Source organism: Sciurus carolinensis, chromosome 11, assembly GCF_902686445.1.
Source record: "Sciurus carolinensis chromosome 11, mSciCar1.2, whole genome shotgun sequence".
Taxonomy (NCBI): Eukaryota; Metazoa; Chordata; class Mammalia; order Rodentia; family Sciuridae; genus Sciurus; species Sciurus carolinensis.
The window spans coordinates 32,158,352-32,181,173 of record NC_062223.1 but is presented as its reverse complement, the minus strand read 5'-3'; the positions used below and the strand labels follow the sequence as shown (position 1 = coordinate 32,181,173).

The 22,822-nt window shown below is 51.9% G+C and overlaps 2 protein-coding genes across 6 annotated transcripts; one reads left to right on the top strand and one right to left on the bottom strand.

Moving 5' to 3' along the window:
• The first annotated feature begins 4,972 nt into the window (after positions 1-4,972).
• On the top strand, positions 4,973-13,206 carry Slc39a13 (solute carrier family 39 member 13). Of its 4 annotated transcripts, none has more exons than XR_007104036.1 (10): positions 4,973-5,389; positions 6,813-7,121; positions 9,185-9,298; positions 9,616-9,737; positions 10,119-10,220; positions 10,328-10,417; positions 11,192-11,242; positions 11,484-11,592; positions 11,769-11,868; positions 11,972-11,996. XR_007104036.1 is itself a non-coding variant. In XM_047518688.1 (10 exons), exons 2-9 carry the CDS (start codon positions 6,821-6,823, stop codon positions 11,829-11,831), a joined length of 972 nt encoding a protein of 323 aa, XP_047374644.1. In that variant the 5' UTR covers positions 4,973-5,389; positions 6,813-6,820; the 3' UTR covers positions 11,832-11,868; positions 11,972-13,206. The 4 variants fall into 4 exon arrangements, 3 of the variants coding, with proteins under 3 accessions (XP_047374644.1, XP_047374642.1, XP_047374643.1); XM_047518688.1 differs by having other exon boundaries at positions 11,484-11,612; positions 11,972-13,206; XM_047518686.1 differs by having other exon boundaries at positions 11,484-11,616; positions 11,972-13,205.
• Positions 13,207-15,429: 2,223 nt separating this feature from the next.
• On the bottom strand, positions 15,430-21,441 carry Psmc3 (proteasome 26S subunit, ATPase 3). Of its 2 annotated transcripts, XM_047567653.1 has the most exons (13): positions 21,381-21,441; positions 21,191-21,268; positions 20,848-20,931; positions 20,127-20,252; positions 19,613-19,717; positions 19,437-19,499; positions 19,038-19,175; positions 18,460-18,603; positions 18,212-18,360; positions 17,192-17,288; positions 16,848-16,993; positions 15,763-15,844; positions 15,430-15,609 (listed from the first exon to the last, which is right to left on the bottom strand). In XM_047567653.1, exons 2-13 carry the CDS (start codon positions 21,263-21,265, stop codon positions 15,499-15,501), a joined length of 1,320 nt encoding a protein of 439 aa, XP_047423609.1. In that variant the 5' UTR covers positions 21,266-21,268; positions 21,381-21,441; the 3' UTR covers positions 15,430-15,498. The 2 variants fall into 2 exon arrangements, with proteins under 2 accessions (XP_047423609.1, XP_047423610.1); XM_047567654.1 differs by having other exon boundaries at positions 21,191-21,392.
• Between the last annotated feature and the right edge of the window lie 1,381 nt (positions 21,442-22,822).

Below are 22,822 nucleotides of genomic sequence, written 5' to 3'. Positions count from 1 at the left end.
TCTAGTACAGTAATCCATTTTATAGATGAGAAAGCTGAGACATAATATTAAATTATTAAATAATAATTTACCCCCAGAAATCTGACACCAGAATCTTTTTTGGCACTTTAATATTTTTATTTTACATTTGTATTTATGATTATACATAATAGTGGGATTCATTATAACATATTTTTACTTGCACAGAACATAATTTGGTCAATTTCACTCCCCAGTAACCTCCTCCTTTCCTTCCCTTCTCTCCCCCACTGACCCCCATCCTCTACTCTACTGCTCTCTCTTCTGTTTTCATGAGCTCCCTTTTACAACTACTTTCTCTCTCTGGCTTCCACATATGAGAGAGAGCATACAGCCCTTGACTATCTGAGTCTGGTTTATTTGGCTCAAAATGATGCTCTCTTCTTCCGTCCATTTGCCTGCAAATGACATAATTTTGTTCCTCTTTATGGCTGAATTAAACTCCTTGGTGTATACATGTCATATATCCTGTCTCCATTTGCTGGTTCCATAACTTGGCTTTGTGCATTTGCTGCTATAAACATGGCAGGCCTGTATTGCTGTAGTGCGCTGACTTTAATTCTTTAGGATAAATACTGAGGAGTGGCGTAGCTGGGTCATCTGGTGGCTCCATTCCTAGTCTTTGGAGGAAACTCCATACTGATTTCCCGTGGTGGTTGTACTAATTTACCATCCCACCAACAGTGCATAAGTGTTCCTTTTGATCATTTATTGTTACTTGTATTCCTGATAACTGGAGTGAAATAAAATCTCAATGTGGTTTTGATTTCCCTGATTGTTAAAGACACTGAACATTTTTTCACATATTTGTTGTTATTTGAATTTTTGCTTTTGAGCCTGGTAGGGTGGTGCACACCTGTAATCCCAGCTACCTGGGAAGCTGAGGCAGGAGAATTGCAAGTTTGAGTCCAGGCTGTGCAACTTAGGGAGACCCTGTCTCAAAATAAAAAGATATAACAGCCTGGGGCGAGATTGTAGCTCAGTGGTAGAGGGAGCTTGCCTAACTCATGTGAGGCACTGGGTTCAATCCTCAGCACCACATAAAAATAAATAAAATGAAGGGGTTAAAAAAAAAAAAAAGCTGGGATGTAGCTTGGTGTAGGACCCCTGCCTGGGTTCAATTCCCAGTACCACAGCAAAAACAAAACTTTTGAGAAATGTCTATTTAGTTAATTTGTCCATTTATCAATTGGGTTATTATGGGTTTTTTTGGTGCAAAGTTTTTTGAGTTCTTTATTCTGAATATTAATCTTCTGTTGGAATAGGAGCTGGCAAAGATTTTCTCAGTTTTTTGTTTTGTTTTGTTGTATGTTTTGTTTTGGCACTGGGGATTGAACCCAGGGGCGATTTACCACTGAGCTACATCCTCGGCCTTTTAAATGTTTTCTATTTTGAGACAGGGTCTCACTAAGTTGCTTAGGGCCTCGCTAAATTGTCAAGGTGATCCTTCTGCCTCAGCCTCCGGAGGATCTGGGATTACAGGTGTACACCCCCACCCCCCACCCCGCTTCTCCCACTTTGTAGACTCTCTTCACACTTGATTCTTTTACTGTCCTGTGGAAGCTTTTTAATTTGCTGCCATCCCATTTACTCAGCCTCGGTATCATTTCCTGTGTTTTGGGAGTTCTATTGAGGAAATCGTTGCCTTCACTTATATATTGTAGTATTGCCCTGTGTTTCTTCGGGCAGTAGCAAAGTTTCTGATTTCATTCCTAGATCTCTGATGATGATCCATTTTGAGTTGACTTTTCTTTCTTTTTTCTTTTTTTCCCCTAGTACTGGGGCACTCTACCACTGAGTCACATCCCCAACCCTATTTTTTATTTTGAGACAGAGTATTGCTACATTGCCCAGGTTGGCCTCAAAGTTGTGATCCTCCCGCCTCAGCCTCCCAAGTCACAGGGATTATAGGTGTGAGCCACTGTATCAGCTTGAGTTGACTTTTGTGCAGAGTGAGAGACAGGGACCTAGTTTCTCTCTTCTACATGTGGATATCAGTTTTCCCAGTTCCATTTATTAAAAAGACTGTCTTTTCTTCAGTGTATGTTTTTGACACTTTTTTTTTTTTTTTTTTTTTTTGCGGTACTGGGGATCGAACTCAGGGCCTGGTGCTTGCGAGGCAAGATAGCTGAGCTATCTCCCCAGCCCTGTTTTTGACACTTTTGACACCAGAATCTTATGGTCTTGACCACCAAATCAGGCCAGAGAGAGAAAAAACAGACAGAGAGATGGACACACACACAGAGAGACAGAGATACAATTTTTATATATAGCAAGATTTTTATGTAGTGATAGTTTATGTGCATAAAATTTTATGCAATTATGTAAAAGTGATCATATACTTATTTAACATAATTTTCCTATTATAAGTATTATTATTTATGTTTTGGTACTAGGGATTGAACTCAGGGGTGCTTTACCACTGAGTTATTCCCCCAGTCCTTTTATTATTTTTTATTTTTGAGATGGGATCTCACTAAATTGCTGAGGTTGGGCTTGAACTTGTGATCCTCCTGCCTCAGCCTCCTGAGTCACTGGGATTACAGGGTGCACCACCACACCCAGCCAGAAATGATAAATGTTTTTAAGGAGCTGGCAATACTAATTACTTTGATTTGATCATTGCATATTGTATACATATATTGAATTATAATAGTGTATCCCATAAATATGTACAATTACTATGTGTCAACTTAAGAAAAACACCACGAACTGAGTGTGTAGGTCAGTGGTAGAGTGTTTCCCTAGCATGTCCAAGGATCAATTCCCAGCATCACAAAAAGCAAAACAGAACACGTCCAGGTGTATAAGTGAGAAAAGTGAGATGCAGAAACATTTATTTAATATGATCCACTCTTTTAAAATAATGGCGAGGAACTAGGAATATAGCTTGGTTGGTAGAGTGCTTGCCTCGCATGCACAAGGCCCTGGGTTCAATCCCCAGCACCACACAAAAATAAAAATAAAATAAATAAAATAATCCTCAAAGGGTGGGGTTGTGGCTCAGTGGTAGAGCACTTGCCCAGCATGTGTGAGACACTGGGTTTGATCCTCAGCACCATATATAAATAAGTAAATAAAATAAAGGTTCATCAATAACTAATAAATATATTTAAAAAAATAATAATCCTCACATATTGTATATGTGATTATAAGTGTTGGTATGTGTAAGTCCATGTGTCATTAAGAGTAAATAGAATATAGAAGATCACACATTAGTCTGACATCATGAGTTTCATGGTGGGGAAAGTAACACAGATGTGGAAGAAAAACTGTTAAAGGAAAACCAGGTCTAGCCAGGCTCAATGGTAAGCACCTGTAATCCCAGCTACTAAGGAGGCTGGGTCGGGAGGATCATTTGAACCCAGGAGTTTAAGAGCAGTCTGGGCCAGACCTGACCCTGTCTTGATAAAATTACAGCCACTCTGCTGTGTGTAGAACATCAGAAATCCTTCTAACTGTAGTTTAGCACCTCCCTTTATCCACCCCCCCCACCCCCCCCCACCCCCCCCACCCCCCCCCCCCGGCGTCTCTAGGGACCTCAATTTCTTGAGTTTCCGCGACCAAGTCAGTGTTTTAAAAAGACACACATGGGTCCACAACTGTGCCCTTTCACCCGGCTCTTTGAGCTCAATGGTTCCAATCCCATCCCCAATGTGCTAGTTTCTTTAACCCTTTAGAGTCTGATGGTGGAAGTTCCAGCAAAGGGCAGTGAGTAGGCAGCAAGTGGAATTTCTGGCTTGGTCTTGCCCACCCCCTGGGTGGATGACCAGGAACCTACAGCCCCCAGAGGCAGGAATGCTGACAGTGTTATTGTGAAATCATTTGCATATTGTGAAGTGCTTTGCATAGGATGGAGTGATTTGCATAGAGGGGCATCATATAGGTCCCAGGGCAGCATCCCTGAGTGTCTTCTCTTCTCCAAGAATCTAACCTGGGCTTCCATTTCAGAAGTCAGGAGGACATCCTGGCAGAGTTCTAGGCCTGGGAGGGGTAGACAGGGAACTTTCAGAGGACAAGCTGCCTACCTGGAAGAAGCTGGGGGTCTGGGAGGGGCAGACATTATAAGGTAGGAGAGGCACCAGATGCCAACTCCTGGGAACTAAGTGTGTCCTCAGAGCCCCCCAGCAGAGAAAAAAGTAGGAACAAATGGGGAGAGCTGCCATGGCAGGCTCATGAGGTTGCCACTCGAGACCCCCAACTCTATCACAATCTCTGCCCAAAAGAAGTACCCATGTCCCACTTCCTGAATACTCTCCCATGCTGGCTGCTGTCCAGAGAAAGATGCAAAGTGGAACAGCCAGACCAGATTCGCACTGCTGTTCAGGCCCTAGAACTGAGAGGGGCTATTACACGCTCTGGGTTGCGGGACACCCAGGTTTCAATTCTGGCTCTGCCATCTGTAACACTGTGGTTACCCTTAGCTAAGAGTACCCACCTCAAATGAGTACTGGGTGAGAGAATGAGTAGAGAGAATGACACGAAGTAGGTGTTCACTAAATCGCAGTTACTGCAATAATTGCTGTAATAATTACTATAATAATTGCTGCACAAGACTCCCGAGGTCAGGCCTAGCATCTGCTGGGTGAAGGGAGCACAGAGTCCTTGCCCCTAGGTTTGGACTTCCGAGAAGCCACCCTGCACTGGATCCCAAAGGGTTACAAGTCCTGGAGACAGTGGCCTGAGGTTCCCAGTGAAAAACCAAAGCATAAAAATAATTCGATGAGTAAGAATAAAATTCCCTCTTCTGAGGTTCCCGGGCCCAGGCCCCTCCCTGCGGCAGGCACTTCCCCTTTCCCTTGTTCATGGAGGAGCCAGGCCCGGCTGACTCACAGCAGGAGAGCCACAGCCACCACCCTCCCATCCCCGCCCCAGGTCCCGCACGGGCGGCGCCATCTGGAGGTCGAGTGCGCCCCCGTGCGGCCAAGAGCGGGACTGCATTGCTGGAGAGGAAGCGGCGGCCCGACCCGCAAGCCCAGCCGCCCCGCGATCGCGGTCCCCGCGGGGCCGCCACCCTCGCCCCTGCCCAACTTGGCTCGTCGCGATACCCGTGGAGCTCCCACTTCCGCCAGACCCTCCCCGCCACACCGCAGTCCGGTCCGAACGGAAGTGCACTGCCCGCGCGAGTCCCCCATGGCCACGAGGCGGAAGCGCCCCCCGCCGCCACTCCCTCTGGCCCCGCGGAGCGCGGCGCGTCGGGTTCCGGACAGCCCCGTGTGACGTGGCCGCGCGCCGGGGGCGGCTCCGGGCCGGGGGCCGGGCGGCGGGGCCGGGCGGGGCAGAGCCGGGGCGGGGCAGGGCATCGCAGCTGGATGGCCGGGCCCGCCCGGAGCGCCGCAGCCGCCGCCGCCGCCGCCGCCGCCGCCGCACGGTGAGTGACCTCCGGACCCTCGGGGCTCGAGTCCGGACGGGACGGACCCGGCCGATCCCCTGACCCGTCCCGCTGGACCTGGTCAAACATGGGCCCTCTCCCAGAACCCGGGAGTTGAATTTGCCAGCCTTGGGCTCTTGTTCCCTGTCGTCCCACACTTGGCCCCCTCTCCCCCTCGCTGTCCCCCTTCGCGCTGTCTTTTGCACCACCCCCACTCTGGCTCTCTGGACTCCCGGCCTCTGGCATTTTCTTTTCCCTCTTCTCTGATGAACTCTCCCCATAGCCCCTGCCTGGCTCCCAAACCTGTGGTCCTCGCACTTCTGTATGACCCGCTAAAGTCTTGGCCTCGGTCAGTCCTGTCTTGGATCTAGTGGAGCCCAGCAGGTTCCATGGGGGTCTCAGTTAGTTAAGGCCAGGAGATCCCCAGTAGGCATCCTTTCCCACTATCCAGAAGCAGCTGCTTTATCGCCCTCCCACTTCGATCAGCTGATGAGGAAACTGAGGCAACCCAAGGTCACAGCCAGCATGAGGCAGGGCAGACCACATTAAACCTCATGCCTGAGTTTCCAGATTGAACTTTTCCATTGGTTGACTCACATCCCCATCCTGTGATCCCCAAGCAGGGCACATTCCTCCCCTAGCATAAGGAGGGCCCCTGTGCTTCCTCCTGCCAGGAGTCCACCTGCATCAGCAAGCTCATCTGGTCTTCACAGTTCTGAGAGGGAGGCAGGACCTAGCCCCATCCTATGAATGAGGACACTGAGGCTCAGAGGGGGCTTCAAGAATGGCCCATAATTAGACAGCTGAAAGTGCAGAGCACCAAGTCAACCAGTCTCCACAGCCTGTGCCCCTCATTTGTTAGGCATCTTCTGATTAAAGCATCCTTTAGTCCCACCTCCTGTCTCTCCTTGTGCCCCAGGAACATTGGGTTCATTTCCAGGAAGAGGCTGTGGTGGTTCTATCTAACTCCTCTGCTGTGGTCCTCCACCTGAGCCGCCAGTGTCATCCCGTCAACCTAGACAGTGCTGGCCTCAGTTCCTGGAGTGTCCTCACCAAAGCACATCCTGACTGCAAAGCCTCTCCTGGCAGCCAGAGACACCCGACTGGGCTGGGCCTGCCGGTGGCTGAAGGGAGCCCAGCCAGCACCTCACCCAGTCATTAGGGAAAGTTTAGCCTCAGGCAGACGTGCTGACACACAGTTTGGAGTCAGCTCAGAAGGAAAAAATGTGTGGTCCTTAGGAGAGGAAGCATGGAAGAGAGAGCCCCCTTGCTCTGGCCAAGGGGATTCTCAGATGCCTTTGGTAAAGCCAGTAGGAAGGTAGATGCCATGGTGACTGAGGGGGCAGGAGCGAGATGCCACATTTCCGAAGCAGGTGTGTAGTCCAGTGTGGCAACTCATGGAAGTGGCCTTTGTGTTTTTCAGCAAGTGGCATGCTTGGATGTCCCTGCCCTGGCTGTGGCATGGAGGGCCAAAGGCTCCTCTTCCTCACCGTCCTTGCCCTAGAGCTCCTGGGAAGGGCTGGGGGGTCCCAGCCAGCCCTCCAGAGCTGGGGAGCTGCAGCAGCCTGTCGCCTGGACAACAACGAAAGCGAGTCCTGGGGGACCCTGCTGAGCACAGAGAGGCTGGACACCTGGATCTGCTCCCTCCTGGGTTCACTCATGGTGGGACTCAGTGGGGTCTTCCCATTGCTTGTCATTCCCCTGGAGATGGGGACCATGCTACGCTCAGAAGGTGGGTGACCCTCCAGGGGCACCAGTGGGCAGCAAGCAGGTGGGAAATGTGCTGCTGCTCTTCTTGGAAGACCCACGTCTCAGGTACCAGGTCACAGTGTGCCTGAGATGGAGAGCAAGGTCACCTCAGTCAGTGGCATGGGGTGCTCTGTTCACTTGTTCAATCATCCATGCATCTGTTTATTATTTCAGTCAGTATGAACAGTGGTTGGAAATATGGCTACCAGGCTACCTGGGCTCAGGTCCTGGCTCTGCCACTTACCAGTCAAAATAGCATATGGCAGTTTACTTCAGTTCCATCTACCTCAGTCTCCCAATCTTAAAAGTGGGGACAGTAGGGCAGGAGATGTGGCTCAGTGGTTGAGTTTGATCCCCCCAAGATGAGGATACTAGTGTTTGTCTCTACCGCGAAGATTAAGTGAACTAACACAGAGCACTTGGATTGCCTGGGGAAGGGCTGAGTGTTCTCAGGACGCATGCTGAGCCTGGGGATGCAGTGGTGAGAGAAGCACCGCCTTCCCCTTTAGTCCTGGCTGGTGGTGCGGAAGAGTTCTCAGCCCAGGAACAGCCTGCCCTAGGAGTACGCAGGAGGCTGGTGCAGGGCCTGCCTCCAGGAAGGGACCTGGAAGATGAGGCCAGGCATGTGTGGGGGCTTTCTCTGCGCGTGCACTGACTGCCTGTTCACAGATAACATGTTGTAATTAAAAATTTCAAAGATAACATGACGCCAGGCCTGGTGGTGCTACTTGGGAGGCTGAGGTAGGAGGACCAGCCTGGTAGTGAGACCCTGTCTCAAAATAAAAAATAAAAAGGACTGGGGATGTGGCTTGGTGGTAGGGGTAGAGCTTTGCCTACCATGCATCAGGCCCTGGGTTCGATGCCCTATAAAAAAATAAAAAATGAAAAAAAAAAAACATTGCATGGGGAGCTGCTAAAAATACAGGTGCCTATCCCCCCACCCAGGAGTGTGACCTAGCTGGGTACAGTGGCACATACCTGTAATCCCAACTACTCAGGAGGCTGAGGTAAGAGGATCACAAATTCAAAGCCAGCCTTGGCAATAAATAAAAAATAAAAAGGACTGGATGTAGCTCAGTGGTAGTGAGTGTGCCCTTGGGTTCAAGCCCCAGTGACACCAAAAAAAAAAAAAAAAAAAAAAAAAAAACCAAGAGTGAAGAGTGTAAGAGTGTGACCTCTTAGGCCAGGACTGGGGTCTCCGGGAGACTGTTAGAAGCAAGAGCACCCATTTGGTTTGTGCTATGTGCCAGGCCAAGTTATTTGCCAGATGGTTCCTGCACTCTGTGCCAGGTTCTGGGCTGAGGGTGGCACCAGAGCTGTAAACAGAATCTTTGTGGAGGCCTGTCATGCCCATGTATCAGCTCATCCCTCCTAAGAGTGACCTTGCAAGGTCAGCATAGGGAGCACTTGGATTATGAGTTCCATTTCACAGGCACAGCAAGGTTCTCTGACCAGCCCAAGGTCATACAGCTTGGAGCAGCAGTTTTCCCTTGGATCCCACCCCACCACAGATGCCTCTGTCCTCTAGCCTCAGTTGCTCTAGCAAACCAAGAAGTTGAGCTGGCTCATGTAGGGCACTTCCAAATCTGGATGCTGCAGGTCTGCAAAAGTTCCCAAATCTGCCATTCTTTTAGAGTGCCAGTACTGAGAAGAAATTTCCACTTAATAAGCACTTACTATATGTATTATCATTTAATTCCCACAAGATCCAATTTACAGTCAGGGAAACTGAGCCTCAGAAATTCTCTGAAGGACACCAGATGGGAGGCTGGGGATCTGGGACCTGTCAGGCTCCAGAGCCCAGTCCTGCAACCACGATGCACTAGTGACTCCATTATAGGCCAGTAGATCTCAGTGTTCCTGTTGAGCACCCAGCCCTTGCTGGGCCTATCAGGTGGGAAACCCAGAAGAACAGCAGTCCATAGCCAGCCTTCCAGAAGCTTGCAGTCTGGCTAGACAACAGAAAGCCCAGTGAGCTGGGCAAACAGTGGTCAGGCCAGGGGCTCCAGTGCCTCAACCCCAGAACCCCACATCTCTGTCTTGTAGCTGGAGCCCGGCGCCTGAAGCAGCTGCTCAGTTTTGCCCTGGGGGGACTCTTAGGCAATGTGTTTCTGCACCTGCTGCCCGAGGCATGGGCCTACACCTGCAGCTCCAGCCCTGGTGAGTGAAGCCACAGGCTGGGGGCAAGAGGGCAGGAGCAGGTTGCTGGTGCCAATGCCCAGGGCTGGTCTAAGCCCTGCCTGCTATCAGAGCGACTAGGAGAGGGATATTGGGAGAAGGATTTGGCGGGGAACTTGCCTGGGAGGGTAGGTCATTGCTCTGGTCCCAGTGCCCTGGCATCTGTGGGAGTCCTGGGACCAGCTGCCTGGCCAGCTAGTCTTGGCCCCCCGACCCTATCACTGTCCCAGACTAGGTCCCATTCCAGTTGACCCCCTCTGATGGTGCTGGCTTTGGCATGGCCTGTGCTCCCTCTACAGGTGGTGAGGGGCAGAGCCTGCAGCAGCAACAGCAACTAGGACTATGGGTCATTGCTGGCTTCCTGACCTTCCTCGCATTGGAGAAGATGTTCCTGGACAGCAAGAAGGAGGGGGCCAGCCAGGTGAGCCCCAAACCCAGAAGGTGGATATGTCAGCCTGTTCTTGGGTGGTGCCCAGGGCCTGGAGGCCCAGGTTCTGAGTTAAGTCCTTGAAAAGAGGGGTCTCCTGGCCCTCTTCTTTGGGAAGATCTGGGGAGGGAGGCTGGACCAACTTTGGTTAGATCTGGGGAGTGCCAGCATCAGCCCCTGCCCTGACCTGTGGTGATAGACAGTGACAGGAGGGTGGGAGTGAGAATTGGCTGAGTTTGGGGCACCCAGCTAATTGGGTGGCCCAGAAGCCTAGCCAGATAACAGGTACTCCCGGTCTCTTCTCCATCACTCTCCTAGTCTGCCCTGGCTGAGTGGGGAGCATCTAATGTCACCTCTTTCTCCTCCTGGCTGTAGGCCCCCAGCAAAGACCCCACTGCTGCCGCGCTCAATGGAGGCCACTGTCTGGCCCAGCCGGCTGCAGAGCCCGGCCTGAGAGCCGTGGTCCGGAACCTCAAAGTGAGTGGCCCACTCCGGGCCCCCTTCCTGCAGCCACGAAGCTGAGTGGCCGGCCCAGCTCAGCCCTGCCTGCCTGGCTCAGCCTGGCTTTCTCTCCCCTCACCCAGGTCAGTGGCTATCTCAACCTGCTGGCCAACACCATAGACAACTTTACTCATGGGCTGGCCGTGGCTGCCAGTTTCCTTGTGAGCAAGAAGGTGAGTTGAGGCTGGGCAGTGGGTCTTGGGCATTCCTGGTGGGGATGATGCTACCAGTGTTGATCAGGTGGTTCTACCTCCAACATATGCCGAGTCTGCCTCCTTGCCTTCTCCATTATCAGTACCTTCATCTAAGCCTCCATTTTTGCTGCGGCTCTCCTAGATGCTGCCATGGCCTCATTGTCTCCCTGCGCCTTCTGTCATGAGCCACTACTCCATTCTTTTTGCCAACACTCCCTGTTCGGATGCCTCTATCAAGCTGCTAGGCTTGGCCACTGCCTGCTTCCAGATGCTTCTTCCTTCACTTCCTCCCATGGTGGTCTGGCCTCAGTGTTCCACCTACTCTTGAACTGGCCTAACTTTTCCCACTTCACGCTTTGCCCTCTGCTTGGAATGTTCTTCCTCCCACTCAGCTGACTCCTCATCTTTAGGGCTGTGGCTTAGATGTACTTCCTCAAAGAGGCCTTTGCTTCTGTCTCCTCTCAGTCCAATTTGGTCCCTGTTCTCCCAGCCCCATAGCACCTGGTCCACCCTCTCCTTCACAGCTGCTCTGGGAGGGGCCACACAGTGTCGATGTTCACGCAGTCTTGTCTCTCCCCGCTACTGTTAGCTTCATGAGGCAGACTCCTTGTTGCTTTTAGTCACTGCTGTCTTTCCAGTAGCATCTGTCCAGAGCAGAGCAAACTCAGAGCAAATATTGATAGAGTAGGTGGGCATGGGGGGCACCCAGACCCTCAGCACAGACCCCACAGACTCAGGCTCCCCTCCCTGCAGATCGGGCTCCTGACCACCATGGCCATCCTCTTGCATGAGATCCCCCACGAGGTGAGTGCCCAGAGACTAACCTCAAGGGCCTAAGTCTGACGGGTTCCCATGCTCAGTCAGCAGTGGCATGGAGCTTGGGGAAGGCTTTGGGGTGGGCCTGCCCTGCAGTGGTGGGCTGGGGACTGCAGCCTTCTCAGGATTTGCCCCGGGAGCAGGGGACTGGGTGAGCATGTCCGAACCTGAGGCACTCAGGTGACCTAGCCCAGCTGAGGCCCATGGTGAACATTGGTCCTACCCCCAGGTGGGCGACTTTGCCATCCTGCTCCGGGCCGGCTTTGACCGATGGAGCGCAGCCAAGCTGCAGCTCTCGACAGCACTGGGGGGCCTGCTGGGCGCCTGCTTCGCCATCTGTACGCAGTCCCCCAAGGGAGTAGGTACGGGCTGGGTGGGTGGTGGTGGTCAACAGGAGTGCCAGCCACTGGGCTGCGGGCATGGGGCTGGGGTCTTCCCTCATCTCCCCTGTGGGAGGGGTGGGAGATTCAAGTCCCTTGGGCTCACAGCAGTCAGGCATCTTCTTCACCTGCAGAGGAGACGGTGGCCTGGATCCTGCCCTTCACCTCTGGCGGCTTTCTCTATATCGCCTTGGTGAATGTGCTGCCTGATCTCTTGGAGGAAGATGACCCTTGGTGAGTGACCCATGTGACAGCCACAGTGGGGCCCCAGGGGGAGCTTCTGGCCTCTGCCTGCCCCTCCGTGCTGCCCCCGAGCCAGCCAGCCCTCTCCCGACAGGCGCTCCCTGCAGCAGGTGCTCCTGCTCTGCTCTGGCATCACGGTGATGGCGGTGCTCTCACTCTGCGTCGAGTGACCTTCGCCGGTGCCCCACCCCGTACAGCAATAAGAGACTCGGATTCGCTCTGTGACCGTGCGTGTGAAGCCGAGAAGGCGAGTGCTTGAGAAGTAGCCTCTGACCAGACAGGAGGGTGTGTGGTGTGCACGCGTGGTCAGACGGGTGTGCGTGACCGACACTGTGATCCGTATGCGCAGGGCCCAGGGCCCAGCACAGCACCTGCCCCACCCTGCTGCAGTCTCCTCTCCCTGCCACCCTGTCACCTTGCACCAGACAGAGTGGGGAATAGCACTGGTCCTCAGAGGTCCTGCCCTGTTGGGATTCCCAAAGGAGTGAGAGCAGCCCAAGGAGCCGAAGGCTGTGAGGAACCCCAAAGCTATCCTTCCTCTACTGAGGCTTCTTGGGCCTCTGGGTCGAGGGGCAACCCCTGTGCTCGTGGACCCCAGCCCCAGGCAGCATAGGGGCCTAAGTTGGAATAGCTTCTCTCTGCTGTGTCCACTTTCCTGGCCTTGCCTTTGCCACCTCTATAGCCAAAGAAAGGGGAGGCAGGTGCTCCCATAGCCCCCAGCCCCACTCAGCACTGATGGTCCTACCCTCCAAGGACTGAGCAGAGAGCTGGAAGACCTTTTCTTCAGGGCTGCCTGCCCAGACCAGCTCCTGTTCCCCTGGCGAATGCTCCCTGGCAGTGCTGGCAGCTCTTGCCACCTTCAGCTGCCAAACAGCAGCCTGCAGGGCAGTAAGCGGCCCCAGGCCAGAGAGGCCTCCCAGTCCAGCTCAGGGATGCTCCTGCCAACACAGGGTCTTACAAACATGCCTGGGGCAGGAGGAGTGAGCCCCAGCTGCCCTTCCCTGCTTGGCCCCTTCTCTTTTGCCCATGGGGGTAAGGTGGGCGTGGCAAGGGCTCCACATTGTCAGCACTCAGGAATGTGCTCTGGGAGAATGCCGAAGCCATAATCCCCAGCTATTTCCCTTGGCTGGCGCCCAGGTACTCAGCTGGCCCACTCCACAGCCAGGATCCAGCCCTGCCGCTCAACTGTGGATGTGCAGAGGCGGCCATCAAGGGTCTCTCAATGGTTCTACAGCCATCTTGCTGTGGTTCCACCTGTATCTGTAAATACCTGTTCTATACATGAGATATGAATAAATACTATCACAGAAAGGCTGCCTCTGTTCTGCACACCAGGGTTTCTGCTAATACTGTGGCCATGTCCTTGTCTGCTACCCTCATGGTGTTCCTCTCAACATTTCACGTTTTCTTCTGTTTTGTTGTTAGGCCTTTGTCCTAGTAACAGCTGAGCACTGACACACGTCTGGCCCTGGGCCTCTTGAGCCCCCAATGCCCTCAAATATGTTCTCTTTATTTTGTGGATCAGTAAGAGAAGGACTTTTTCCCTGTCTGCCTCTCCACCCTTTAACAATTTAATCAAGGAAGGGACCCCACTAAATCATTTCCAAGTTTGACCAAATGAAATTATTGTTCATTTCAAAGAAAGAGAAAAGAGGTTCCTTACTATGAACCATCCCTTCCTCTGAATGAACTGAGTAAAAGAACAATGTCAAGCACAGTGGGCAGAGGGGCCACTGCTTCCCCATGGTGCCATCAACTGACTGCAGAAGGCAGGGGAGGCAGGGAGTGCTGTCCAACTCTTTACTCTCCAAGTCAAATAGCATAGCCGACAGCAGGCCGCTGGCCAAAACCAGCTGTCTGTGCAGTGCATGGAGCCCAGTGCAGGTGAGTGGGAACCCAAGTCGGCACCTGCTTACCTGGGAATGCAGGGCTCAGTATTTCTATCAGCAAAATATTTAAAAGGGACTTGGGCCGGTGCAATGGCGCACACGCACACCTGTAAGCCCAGCAGCTTGGGAGGCCAAGGCAGGAGGATCTTGAGTTTATAGCCAGCCTCAGCAAAAGTAAGGCGCTAAGCAACTCAGGGAGACCCTGTCTCTAAATAAAAAAATACAAAATAGGGCTGGGGATGTGACTTAGTGGTTGAGTGCCCAGAATTCAATTCCCGGTACCTCCTCCTTCCAAAAAAAGGGACTTAATATTTGCTCCACCTGGTTGTTCTTCTCCAATAAGAAAACTGTCTCAAGGACCTAATTAGTCCAGGCCTGAAGGAACAAACCCACAGCTGCCTCCCTGGCCCCACCCTCAGCTCAGCTGGTGCCCCAGGCTGCAGGCTACGGTGTTGAGCCCTACCACCCCACCAGGTGGCAGACAGACATGTGATCATCTCAGTTCACTGAGGAGTGGAGGAAGGGACCCCATTTTATAGATGAAGAAACCAAGTATGGGTGAGGATAGTGTCTGTGGGTTCACTCAGTGTCATGGCCAAGGGTGAATCCTGTCTAGTTAGAAGGGGAACAGGGAATGCGGGAGTGGGGGCAGCCAAGTTGAGGCAGAGGACAAATCACTTCAGAGACGGCTTCTGGGCTACTGGAGCAGTGGGGGCTAAGAAATCAGGAAGGCCAACCAGCATGAGCCAGAACACATTGGGAGGATGAGACTAGAGGGCAGAAAGTTGGAAAGGAGATGGCTATCCAGGAAGTTGGACAGTAGCTTACTGTGGTCACATGGGGAAAAGAAAGAAGAGAAACAGGGGCAGGTAGGGGCACTTCATCCGCGTCTATGAAGTGGGAGTGCCCATCAGTGGTTATTCTGATGATGAGATGAATGTGCGCATTAAGGCCTGGGAGCCGCACCCCAGCACCAGCACTCCAGCATCCACGCCTGCACCTCCCCTGCCCTCCCTGTGGTCCATCAACTAGCTAGCGTGCGGTGGAGAGCTGGAAAGCTGCTGGTGGACAGGAAACTCCTAAGCAAACTCAAAGGTGTGGGGCAGAGGGCCAAATCAGGAGATAGGAGAGCAGCCTGAAGGAACCTTAGCCTAGGAAGACTCCCAGAGTGGATACTGCTCAAGGCTCATTTTTCAGCCAGAAGAAATGGGCTGAAAGAAATATCGGGACTGTGGAGAAACAGGAGGCACACAAGCTAGCAAACAAGGGGGAAGTCTCAGGGACCCAGGACCCCAAAGCTGGCTTTACAAGGCAACAAGGACTAGGGCCAGAGCACCAAAATGCAGGAAAGGGAAAGGCTAGCTTCTATTTAGGACCTGCCTTCTGGAACTGGAGAGCCACAAGCCTCTAAAAGCTTAGAGCAGAAGGGCAGTGCAGGGCAGGAGGGCTTTGATGGGACTTGGGATGGGAGAGGCAGGCAGGCAGACAGACTAGGCAGCAGCTGCAGCGACACACAGAGCCCCAGAAGGGCCTCACCCTGACAAATGGCATGGGGCCCTTGGCTGTCTCAGAGATTTCTAGGCTGCAGAGCCCCTGGGGAAGGGGCCTCCTGTATATGTCCCCACTCTTCTAACCAGAGCCCAGAGAAGGCGAGACAGATAGGTGGCAGGGAGCCAAACCATCTTTTATTACAAAGTGACCAGCAGCACTGAGATGCATGGGCATGGGGCCCCTAGGCATAGTACTGCAGGTTGGCTTTCTTCTTGGCCTGAACCTCCAGGATGCCCTCCATGTAGTCCTCGTGGGTAAGCTCTGTGGCACCCCTGCGCAGCGCGATCATGCCCTGCAGCCAAGACAGACGGACTAGGGTGCCTCCCCACATCCTTGGCCTGCTCAGCCTCTTCCCCTCAGCAGTCTCCACTAGCCAAACACCCCATCCTGTCCAGTGAAGGGATAAGAAGGTTTGAAGTCATCCTCTCACCCCTCCCCCACTTACCGCCTCCACACACACAGCCTTGCACTGGGCCCCGTTGAAGTCATCAGTGCAGCGGGCCAGCTCCTCGTAGTTCACATCAGGACTGAGAAGAGACACACCACAGGGCTCAGTTACTTTATGAGGGGACAGGAAACAGCAGATATCTCACCATGCCACCCAGCAGTGAAATCAACTGGCTCTGTGACACCAAGTCCCTGACCCACACTGCCTTCATTTCCTCTCAGTACAAGACGGGTGGGGGACTGGAGCAGGTTAAACCAGGTTATTTCTAGGACCCCTGCTGCTCTAGCTTTAGAAATCTATCTGGGACTCCAGGTGCCAATTCAGCTTGAGGGAGGGGAGCAGGGGGGTTGTGGAGGCAAAAGATGGCCTCACATACCCGACAGAGCCAGCCTGCATCAGCCAGCACAGTGCTACCAACACTGTCCTTATGTGCCATGCACTGTGCTTGACACTGTCATACTGAATCCTTCCCACAACCCCATGAAGTTAGGGTCACTATCCCCAAGGCTCAAATAAGAAAACTGAGACAGCCGGGTGCAGTGAAGCACACCTGTAATCCCAGCAGCTTGGGAAGCTGAGGCAGGAGAATTTCGAGTTCAAAGCTAGCCTTAGCAAGGCCCTAAGTAACTCAGCGGGACCTTGTCTCTAAATAAAATATAAAAAAGGGCTGGGGATGTGACTCATATGGTTAAGTCCCCCTGGATTATATCCCCAATACCAAAATCAAAAAATGAAAACCGAGAGAGGTCTTGCCACCTGACAATCACACAAGTCATCTGACGCCTACCTAGATTCCCTGGGACCATGTTGGGCTGTGCAGGCCAAGAAAAAGCAACTGCACCCTGCATGCCCTCAGGTGGGGGGAGGGTGAGGTACAGGTGATTCTAAGGAGCAGAGTAACCAGAATCAGAACCTGGGTCCCAGGAAGATTCTACTTCAGGCAGCTGGGTAAACAAGGAAGCTGGCGTGCGTCTGCACAGGTGGTGGTCATGAAGGCTGGGGAAGCTCAGCACAGGCAGTTGTGAGGTGGAGAACGCATGGTCAGAGATGCTCTGCTGCTGCCCACTCACACCTCTGCTCACCTGACATTCATCTTCCGGGAATGGATCTGCATGATTCTGGCTCTGGCCTCCTCATTAGGCATGGGGAACTCGATCTTGCGGTCCAGGCGGCCTGAACGGAGCAGGGCAGGGTCCAGGATATCTACCCTATTAGTAGCTGCAATTACCTGAGGAAAGGGAAAAGCAGCAACTTGAATTGATAGTCAAAAAAGGCAGAAAGCAGCCCAGAGCGCGGGTGAGACAGCAGGGGACCTTAAAGGTAGAGGCAGACCAGAATTTAAATTCTAGCTCAACCATTTATTAGCTGGGTGACTTCTGACCTCTGAACCTCATTTTCTTCATTAAGAAGGAATGAAAACGCTCACCTTTACTTGGGTATTGGGCTGGAAGCCATCCAGCTGGTTCAGAAGCTCCAGCATGGTCCTCTGCACCTCCCGGTCCCCGGCTTTCTCACTGTCAAAACTGGGGTGCACAGGAGGCCAAGACACTGGTGAGGCCATGACACTGGTGAGGCCACAGGTTGGGCAAAGCCCTTCCCTCTACCTACAAGAACCCTAACCATACCTGCCTAGGGACTAACTTATAAAAGGAGTCACGAATTGTTGACTACAGAATTTGGAGCCTGGAGAGGCTCCTGGGATTAGATGCCAGGTTGAAGATAAAGTGAGCAAAAACAGCCATGGCATGGGCTGTCACTGATGAATGTACAATTGCCCACTAAGCTATACAGGAATACAAGGACCCGAGCTGGCTCACACCCTAAGGGGATTCCAGGCAGGCATCCCTAGGAAGTGTCCCCCAGACTGAAAACATACTAGCTGAGCAAACGCCAAGTGGAAAACAGGGAAAGACCAAGTGGGCCTGAAAATTGAGGAGCAAGTCCAGATCTGGTGGGGAAGGAACAGAGTGAAAGTGGAAGAGAGCCGGGCAGTCACACATGGGGCCTTACAGGCCATGGTTAAGTCCAACACTTAATGAGAAGGAGTCGTGAGATGGTCCAGGAAGGGTTTTAAATAGGATCTGTGTGGGGGACCACGGATACATGTAAGTAAAGAACCATATTTCTGGCTAAGGACGTGACTCAGTGGTAGAGTGCTTGCCTAGCATGAATGAGGCCCTGAGTTCAATCCCAAGCACCACCAGAAACAAACAACAAACAACCAGATTTTTGTTTTGATAGGGACATGCTGGCAGCTGTGAAGAGAATGGATGGTTGGGAAAGCAGGTTATTTAGCTGAGAATTTAGAAATCAGAACCACATTAGGAGTAGCTAACTGTCCCAGGGGAGGGGACGACAGAGTGGGAAAGAGCTGAAATTTAGCACAATTAGGAGTTGAGGTCCCCCTACCACAGAGATCCCCTGGAAGCCCCCAGAACTCCCTTACCGCTTGGTGCCAATGGCATCCAGCTCATCGATGAAGATGATGGATGGCGCCTTCTCCTTGGCCAGGGCAAAAGCATCCCGAACCAGCTTAGCACCATCACCAATGAACATCTGTACCAGCTGGGGGCCAGCCAGCTTCAGGAAGGTGGCCTGAAGAAGTGGCAGGGGTGGGGGTTGTTAGGCCTTGAGCCCATTTGGTAGAGCCTGGATTCCTGCCCTCCACCTCCTCATTCCTCCCAAAGAACACACCTTGGTCTGTGCAGCACAGGCCCGGGCCAGCAGTGTCTTTCCTGTACCGGGGGGTCCATACATCAGCACCCCCTTCGGCGGCTGGATCCCCAAGTTCTCAAACTTCTCCTTGTGGTTCATTGGCAGGACGATGGCTTCTACCAGCTGCCAGGAAGAAGTCCTGGGTGAGGAGAGTGAAGCCCTGAGGGATCCCACACCCTTAATGACTTCACCCTCATCTGCACTACTCCTACTGCAATTCAGGGACACTGCCCTCTTTTTCCTCCATATTATCAGGCACAGAAAGTTCATCCCCACCAAGATTGGCCATGGCCTCTCTCAGAACAGGATGATATGGCAGAAAGACCCTGAGCCAAGGACAGGGGCCTAAGTGCCAGTCTTATCTCTGGCTCTAACTTTCTGGGCCTTGGTCAAGTCACTTGATCTCTCTGGACCTCAGCATCCTAACATATCCCACAGCATCCCTCCCCTTACTCCCTAGGCTGCAAGGAGATGTACAGTACGGGGTACATTCTGGTCAACAAGACGGAGAAACAAAAGGCTGGTGAGGCTGCTAGCAGCTGCTGCATCTCCCTCACCTCCTGGATCTGCTTGTCCAGTCCCCCGATGTCACTGTATTGCTCCGTAGGCCTCTCATCCACCTCCATGGCCTTCACCCGTGAGTCGTACTCTGTAGGCAGAGTCTCCAGGATCAGATAGGAGTCTTTGTTCACACCCTGAGGACACAGCATGGGACATTCAAGATTTGTCCCAGCTTTAGGTCTACCTAAGGGTCTGGGTGACAGGTGTCTGTAGAGTTAAAAGAGAATTACAGGACTGGGCAACACAAGAATCAAAGAGCAAGAAGACAGGATCTCAGACTCTCAAGGCTTGCTCTTTTGAGATTCAGAGATAACAAGACACCTGGAACTGGAACAGGGGCTAAATTAGGGAAAAACTATCTGGAAAAACCCTGCCTGAGCTCAGGCACTCCTTACCACCAGGTCTCCTGGCTTCAGCTTTTCAGCATCCACCAACCCAATCACAGGCAGGAAGTATGTCTACAGGAAAGATTAAAGATGCAGTCTGTTACTGTACTCAGTGAGGTCCCTAAATCCTGTCCCACGTCCACCCCTTACCCTCCTCTGCTCTTCCGGTATTGAGCCAGTCTCACCTGTCGTGTGGAGGTTTTGATCACTGCACACTTGCCCTTCCTCTGAGAGTCCAGGTCGATATTGGCACCATCCTCTTCTTGGTCATTAGGATCAACATCCAGCAGCTGAGAAGGGAAAAAGCTTAGCCTCTTGAACTTCGCAGAGTCCAGTGCTTCTGAAGCTGAGCTCAGACAATTCCCAACACTCAGAGAGTTGCCTGGCCTTAACTTACTCCTCAGACTAGCCCTGAGTCTAGCAAATGTATTGTTGATAAGCCAGAAGGTTGGTAAGATCTCAGTTTAGGTGCTACTTCTCTGCACAAAGCTCATCTACCCCAGGAAGAAGAACCAATAGAAAAGGAGACACACTGAGACAATGTCTTTGCAGGACCATATCTAGGAAGGGAGCCTGGGGCATGCAGTTCTAACATGCAACTTGTCCTCAAAATTTCTACCTATTCTATCCCTACTGGCCCCATCCCAGTCTGTCTCCATGGCCCACTGACCCCCTCTTCCCCTCCACATACACACACACCTCGATAACATTGGAGACGAGGTATGGCAGGGTCTTGTTCACTTTGATTTTTTCACTGTTTTCTTTGATCTTGTCTTTCATGGCCTGAAGTTCATGGGTGACTCGTAACACTTCACTCTTCATGATCTGGGTTGAGGATGCATGGAAACAAAATGTTCAGCTCTGGCTCAACATGCATCTGGCCCCGGAGTTGGTGAGGTCCAGGCTGCCCATGGGAATCCTCTTGAATCTCTCCACCCAGAGCTTTCTGAAGGCTAACCTGTCTATAGTTACATTCCACAGAAGTCAAGGCAAAAGGTCAGTTTGGAAACCACCCCATGAGACTAATGTACTATTGGGAAAAGAGCAGGGTTTGAAACAGGGATGTTTTAGTTTTTATCTCTTGAAAAAGGCTGAGTATTTTGTCACAGTGGTGGAAGAAAACCTCTCTGAGCTTCAGTTTCCCCATGTGTAAAATGGGGATTTACTAAAAGGGCAATTCTTGACAGGAATACTTAAAGACCTTATTGGAAAAGGCAGTTTGATAACTCCTCATCTTAGGCCTGTTCCCGACTTCCTAGTCCCTCTTCTTGTCCTTTTTAAGGCTTAGTTTTCTTTTTGTTTTCCTAGTCCCAGGAAGTCACAGGCCCCATGTCTCCCCCGGCGGGGCGAAGAGGTAGCAGAAGCGCATAGGGTCTGCCCTGTGAGGTCTCCACTGCCCGCACCGGGGCCCAGCGCCCACCTTGATCTCGCTGTCTAGAAGCCGTGTGCGCTGGATGATCTCTTCCGTGGACATCTTAAGCACCTCCTCTCCAATTCCATCTTGCTGTTTAAAGAAAAAACAACTGGCGTTATTTACTTATTTAGTTTTACTCAAGAGAGGTATCCCGCGATCCCCGCGCCCAGTCACAGCCTGTTTCTCTACTCCTGATTCCAGAATGAAGTCAGGTCCTCTGACCACATTCCAAGCGGCCCCGGCCCTGTCCTCGGATCCCACCTTGGCCCCAGCAACTTCCTCCCCTCCTGACAAGAGCAACTCCCCCGCTGGCGCCAGTTTCGCGACCCCTGGCTCTCCGGGCACCCACCTCAGCCTCATCCCACACGGTCGCCATCTTCTCCTGCCGAGTCACTGGACTCTCAAGTTGCGGCAGCACATTCATTTCCTAGAGGAAAAGGCCGAAGATGGGAATGGGCAGAAGCCACAGCGGGAGATTAATACCGTCCCTTTTAATGCCTCGTCGTGACTAGTAGGGAACGTCTTCCGCAAAACCTTACTCTTGGCCGAATCAGCTCCAACCACGCCACCGGAGCGAATCTGCTTCTCCGACTCTAAAGACCAAACCCGGGGCATAGGACACGCGCCCGTGGTTCCCGAAATGTTCCCGCCCCCGTCTTATTTGTACTGGGGGCGTGGTTGGCATTGCTATTGGCGGACGCGCGGGGAGGGGCGGGGCATGATATAAAGCAGGAAGGGGCGGGGAAAGGCGGGTGCCGCTACGGACTGTGGGAAATGCAGTTCTAATGTGGCCGGTAACTGAAAGGGCATTTGGAAGCGACGCCTTCATCCTCAGAATCACGCCGGATTAGGAATGCGGAGGTTTTGTACCCTGGCGCTGTTCCCCAAACCGTAAACATGTAGCCGTGTGCAAAGGGCATGACCACTTCAGGCCTCATTTCTACAGCTATTTATTTAAACCCGGGTTTACTGGAAACATTAACCCGTTTTTAAAAGAAGCTACTGCTATCAACGTCAATGCATGAAATTCTCCACGTAGGAACAGCTCAGTTGACAATTAGCCTGTCAGCATAACTCGGAGCTTTAATCCTTCTTTGCTCTGTCCGTGGTTAATTAACTCAGTGAACAGGGCGGGTCTCTGGATCATATGACACTGATTTGTTGTACCTGTGTCTCCTACTCTGGAGGATCTCTCATTTCTTTGAGATCCCTGGAGCCCCCTTAAAATGAAAATCACAGAAGCCCCATAGTTTATATTGTAAATCAAGCCATCACATTCAATAAAATTGGTGAAAATGTGTATGGTAGTTGTCTTAGAATTCAGCTAAAGGCAGAAATTTATTTCTCTAGGTATCAACATTTACAGCCATTCATTTAGTCTGACGAAGTCTCTGAGGTGGCAGTATGTTAGTCCAGGGAGGAGGATCACAAGTTCAAAGCCTGCCTCAGCAATTTAGTGAGGCTCTGAGTAACTTAGTAAGACCCTGACTCTAAATTAAAAAAAAAAAAAAATAAAAAGGGTTGTGAATGTGACTCAGTGGTTAAGCACACCCCACCACAAAAAATGATTAACATTAGAGTCATTAGACTGAGGAAAGCAGGTTGCTGACTGTAGTAGGAGTGGGCTGCATCCACCAAAACTTCAGTTGAAGTTCTGAATAGAACAAAAAGGCTGAGTAAGAGATAGGTCTTCCTGCCATAATGACTACAAACTACGCCATAGCTCCCCCAACCCCCAGCTTTGTTTGAAACATCAGTTCTTGGGTCTTGAGCCTGACAGCCTTCAGAGGGGAGCTATACTACTGGCTTGGCTGTTTCCCAGGCCTTCAGGCTCAGAATGGAACTCAACTGTCAGCTCCCTGGGTCTCCAGCTTATCCACTCAGATGCCATCATCACATGAGCCCAGTCCTTGCAACAAATACCTCTCTCATTTTCTTTCTCTCTCAGTCTCTCTTTGTCTACACACACACATCCTATTTG

Coding starts and splice junctions, on each gene's coding strand:
- Slc39a13 (XM_047518686.1), top strand. CDS start 6,821: ATGCTTGGATGTCCCTGCCCTGGCTGTGGCATGGAGGGCCAAAGGCTC. Junction 7,122..9,184: donor GACCATGCTACGCTCAGAAG/GTGGGTGACCCT, acceptor TCTGTCTTGTAG/CTGGAGCCCGGCGCCTGAAG. Junction 9,738..10,118: donor AGAAGGAGGGGGCCAGCCAG/GTGAGCCCCAAA, acceptor TCCTGGCTGTAG/GCCCCCAGCAAAGACCCCAC.
- Psmc3 (XM_047567653.1), bottom strand. CDS start 21,265: ATGAATGTGCTGCCGCAACTTGAGAGTCCAGTGACTCGGCAGGAGAAG. Junction 20,932..21,190: donor CCGTGTGGGATGAGGCTGAG/GTGGGTGCCCGG, acceptor TTCTTTAAACAG/CAAGATGGAATTGGAGAGGA. Junction 15,610..15,762: donor AGGCTGTGTGTGTGGAGGCG/GTAAGTGGGGGA, acceptor TCTTGGCTGCAG/GGCATGATCGCGCTGCGCAG.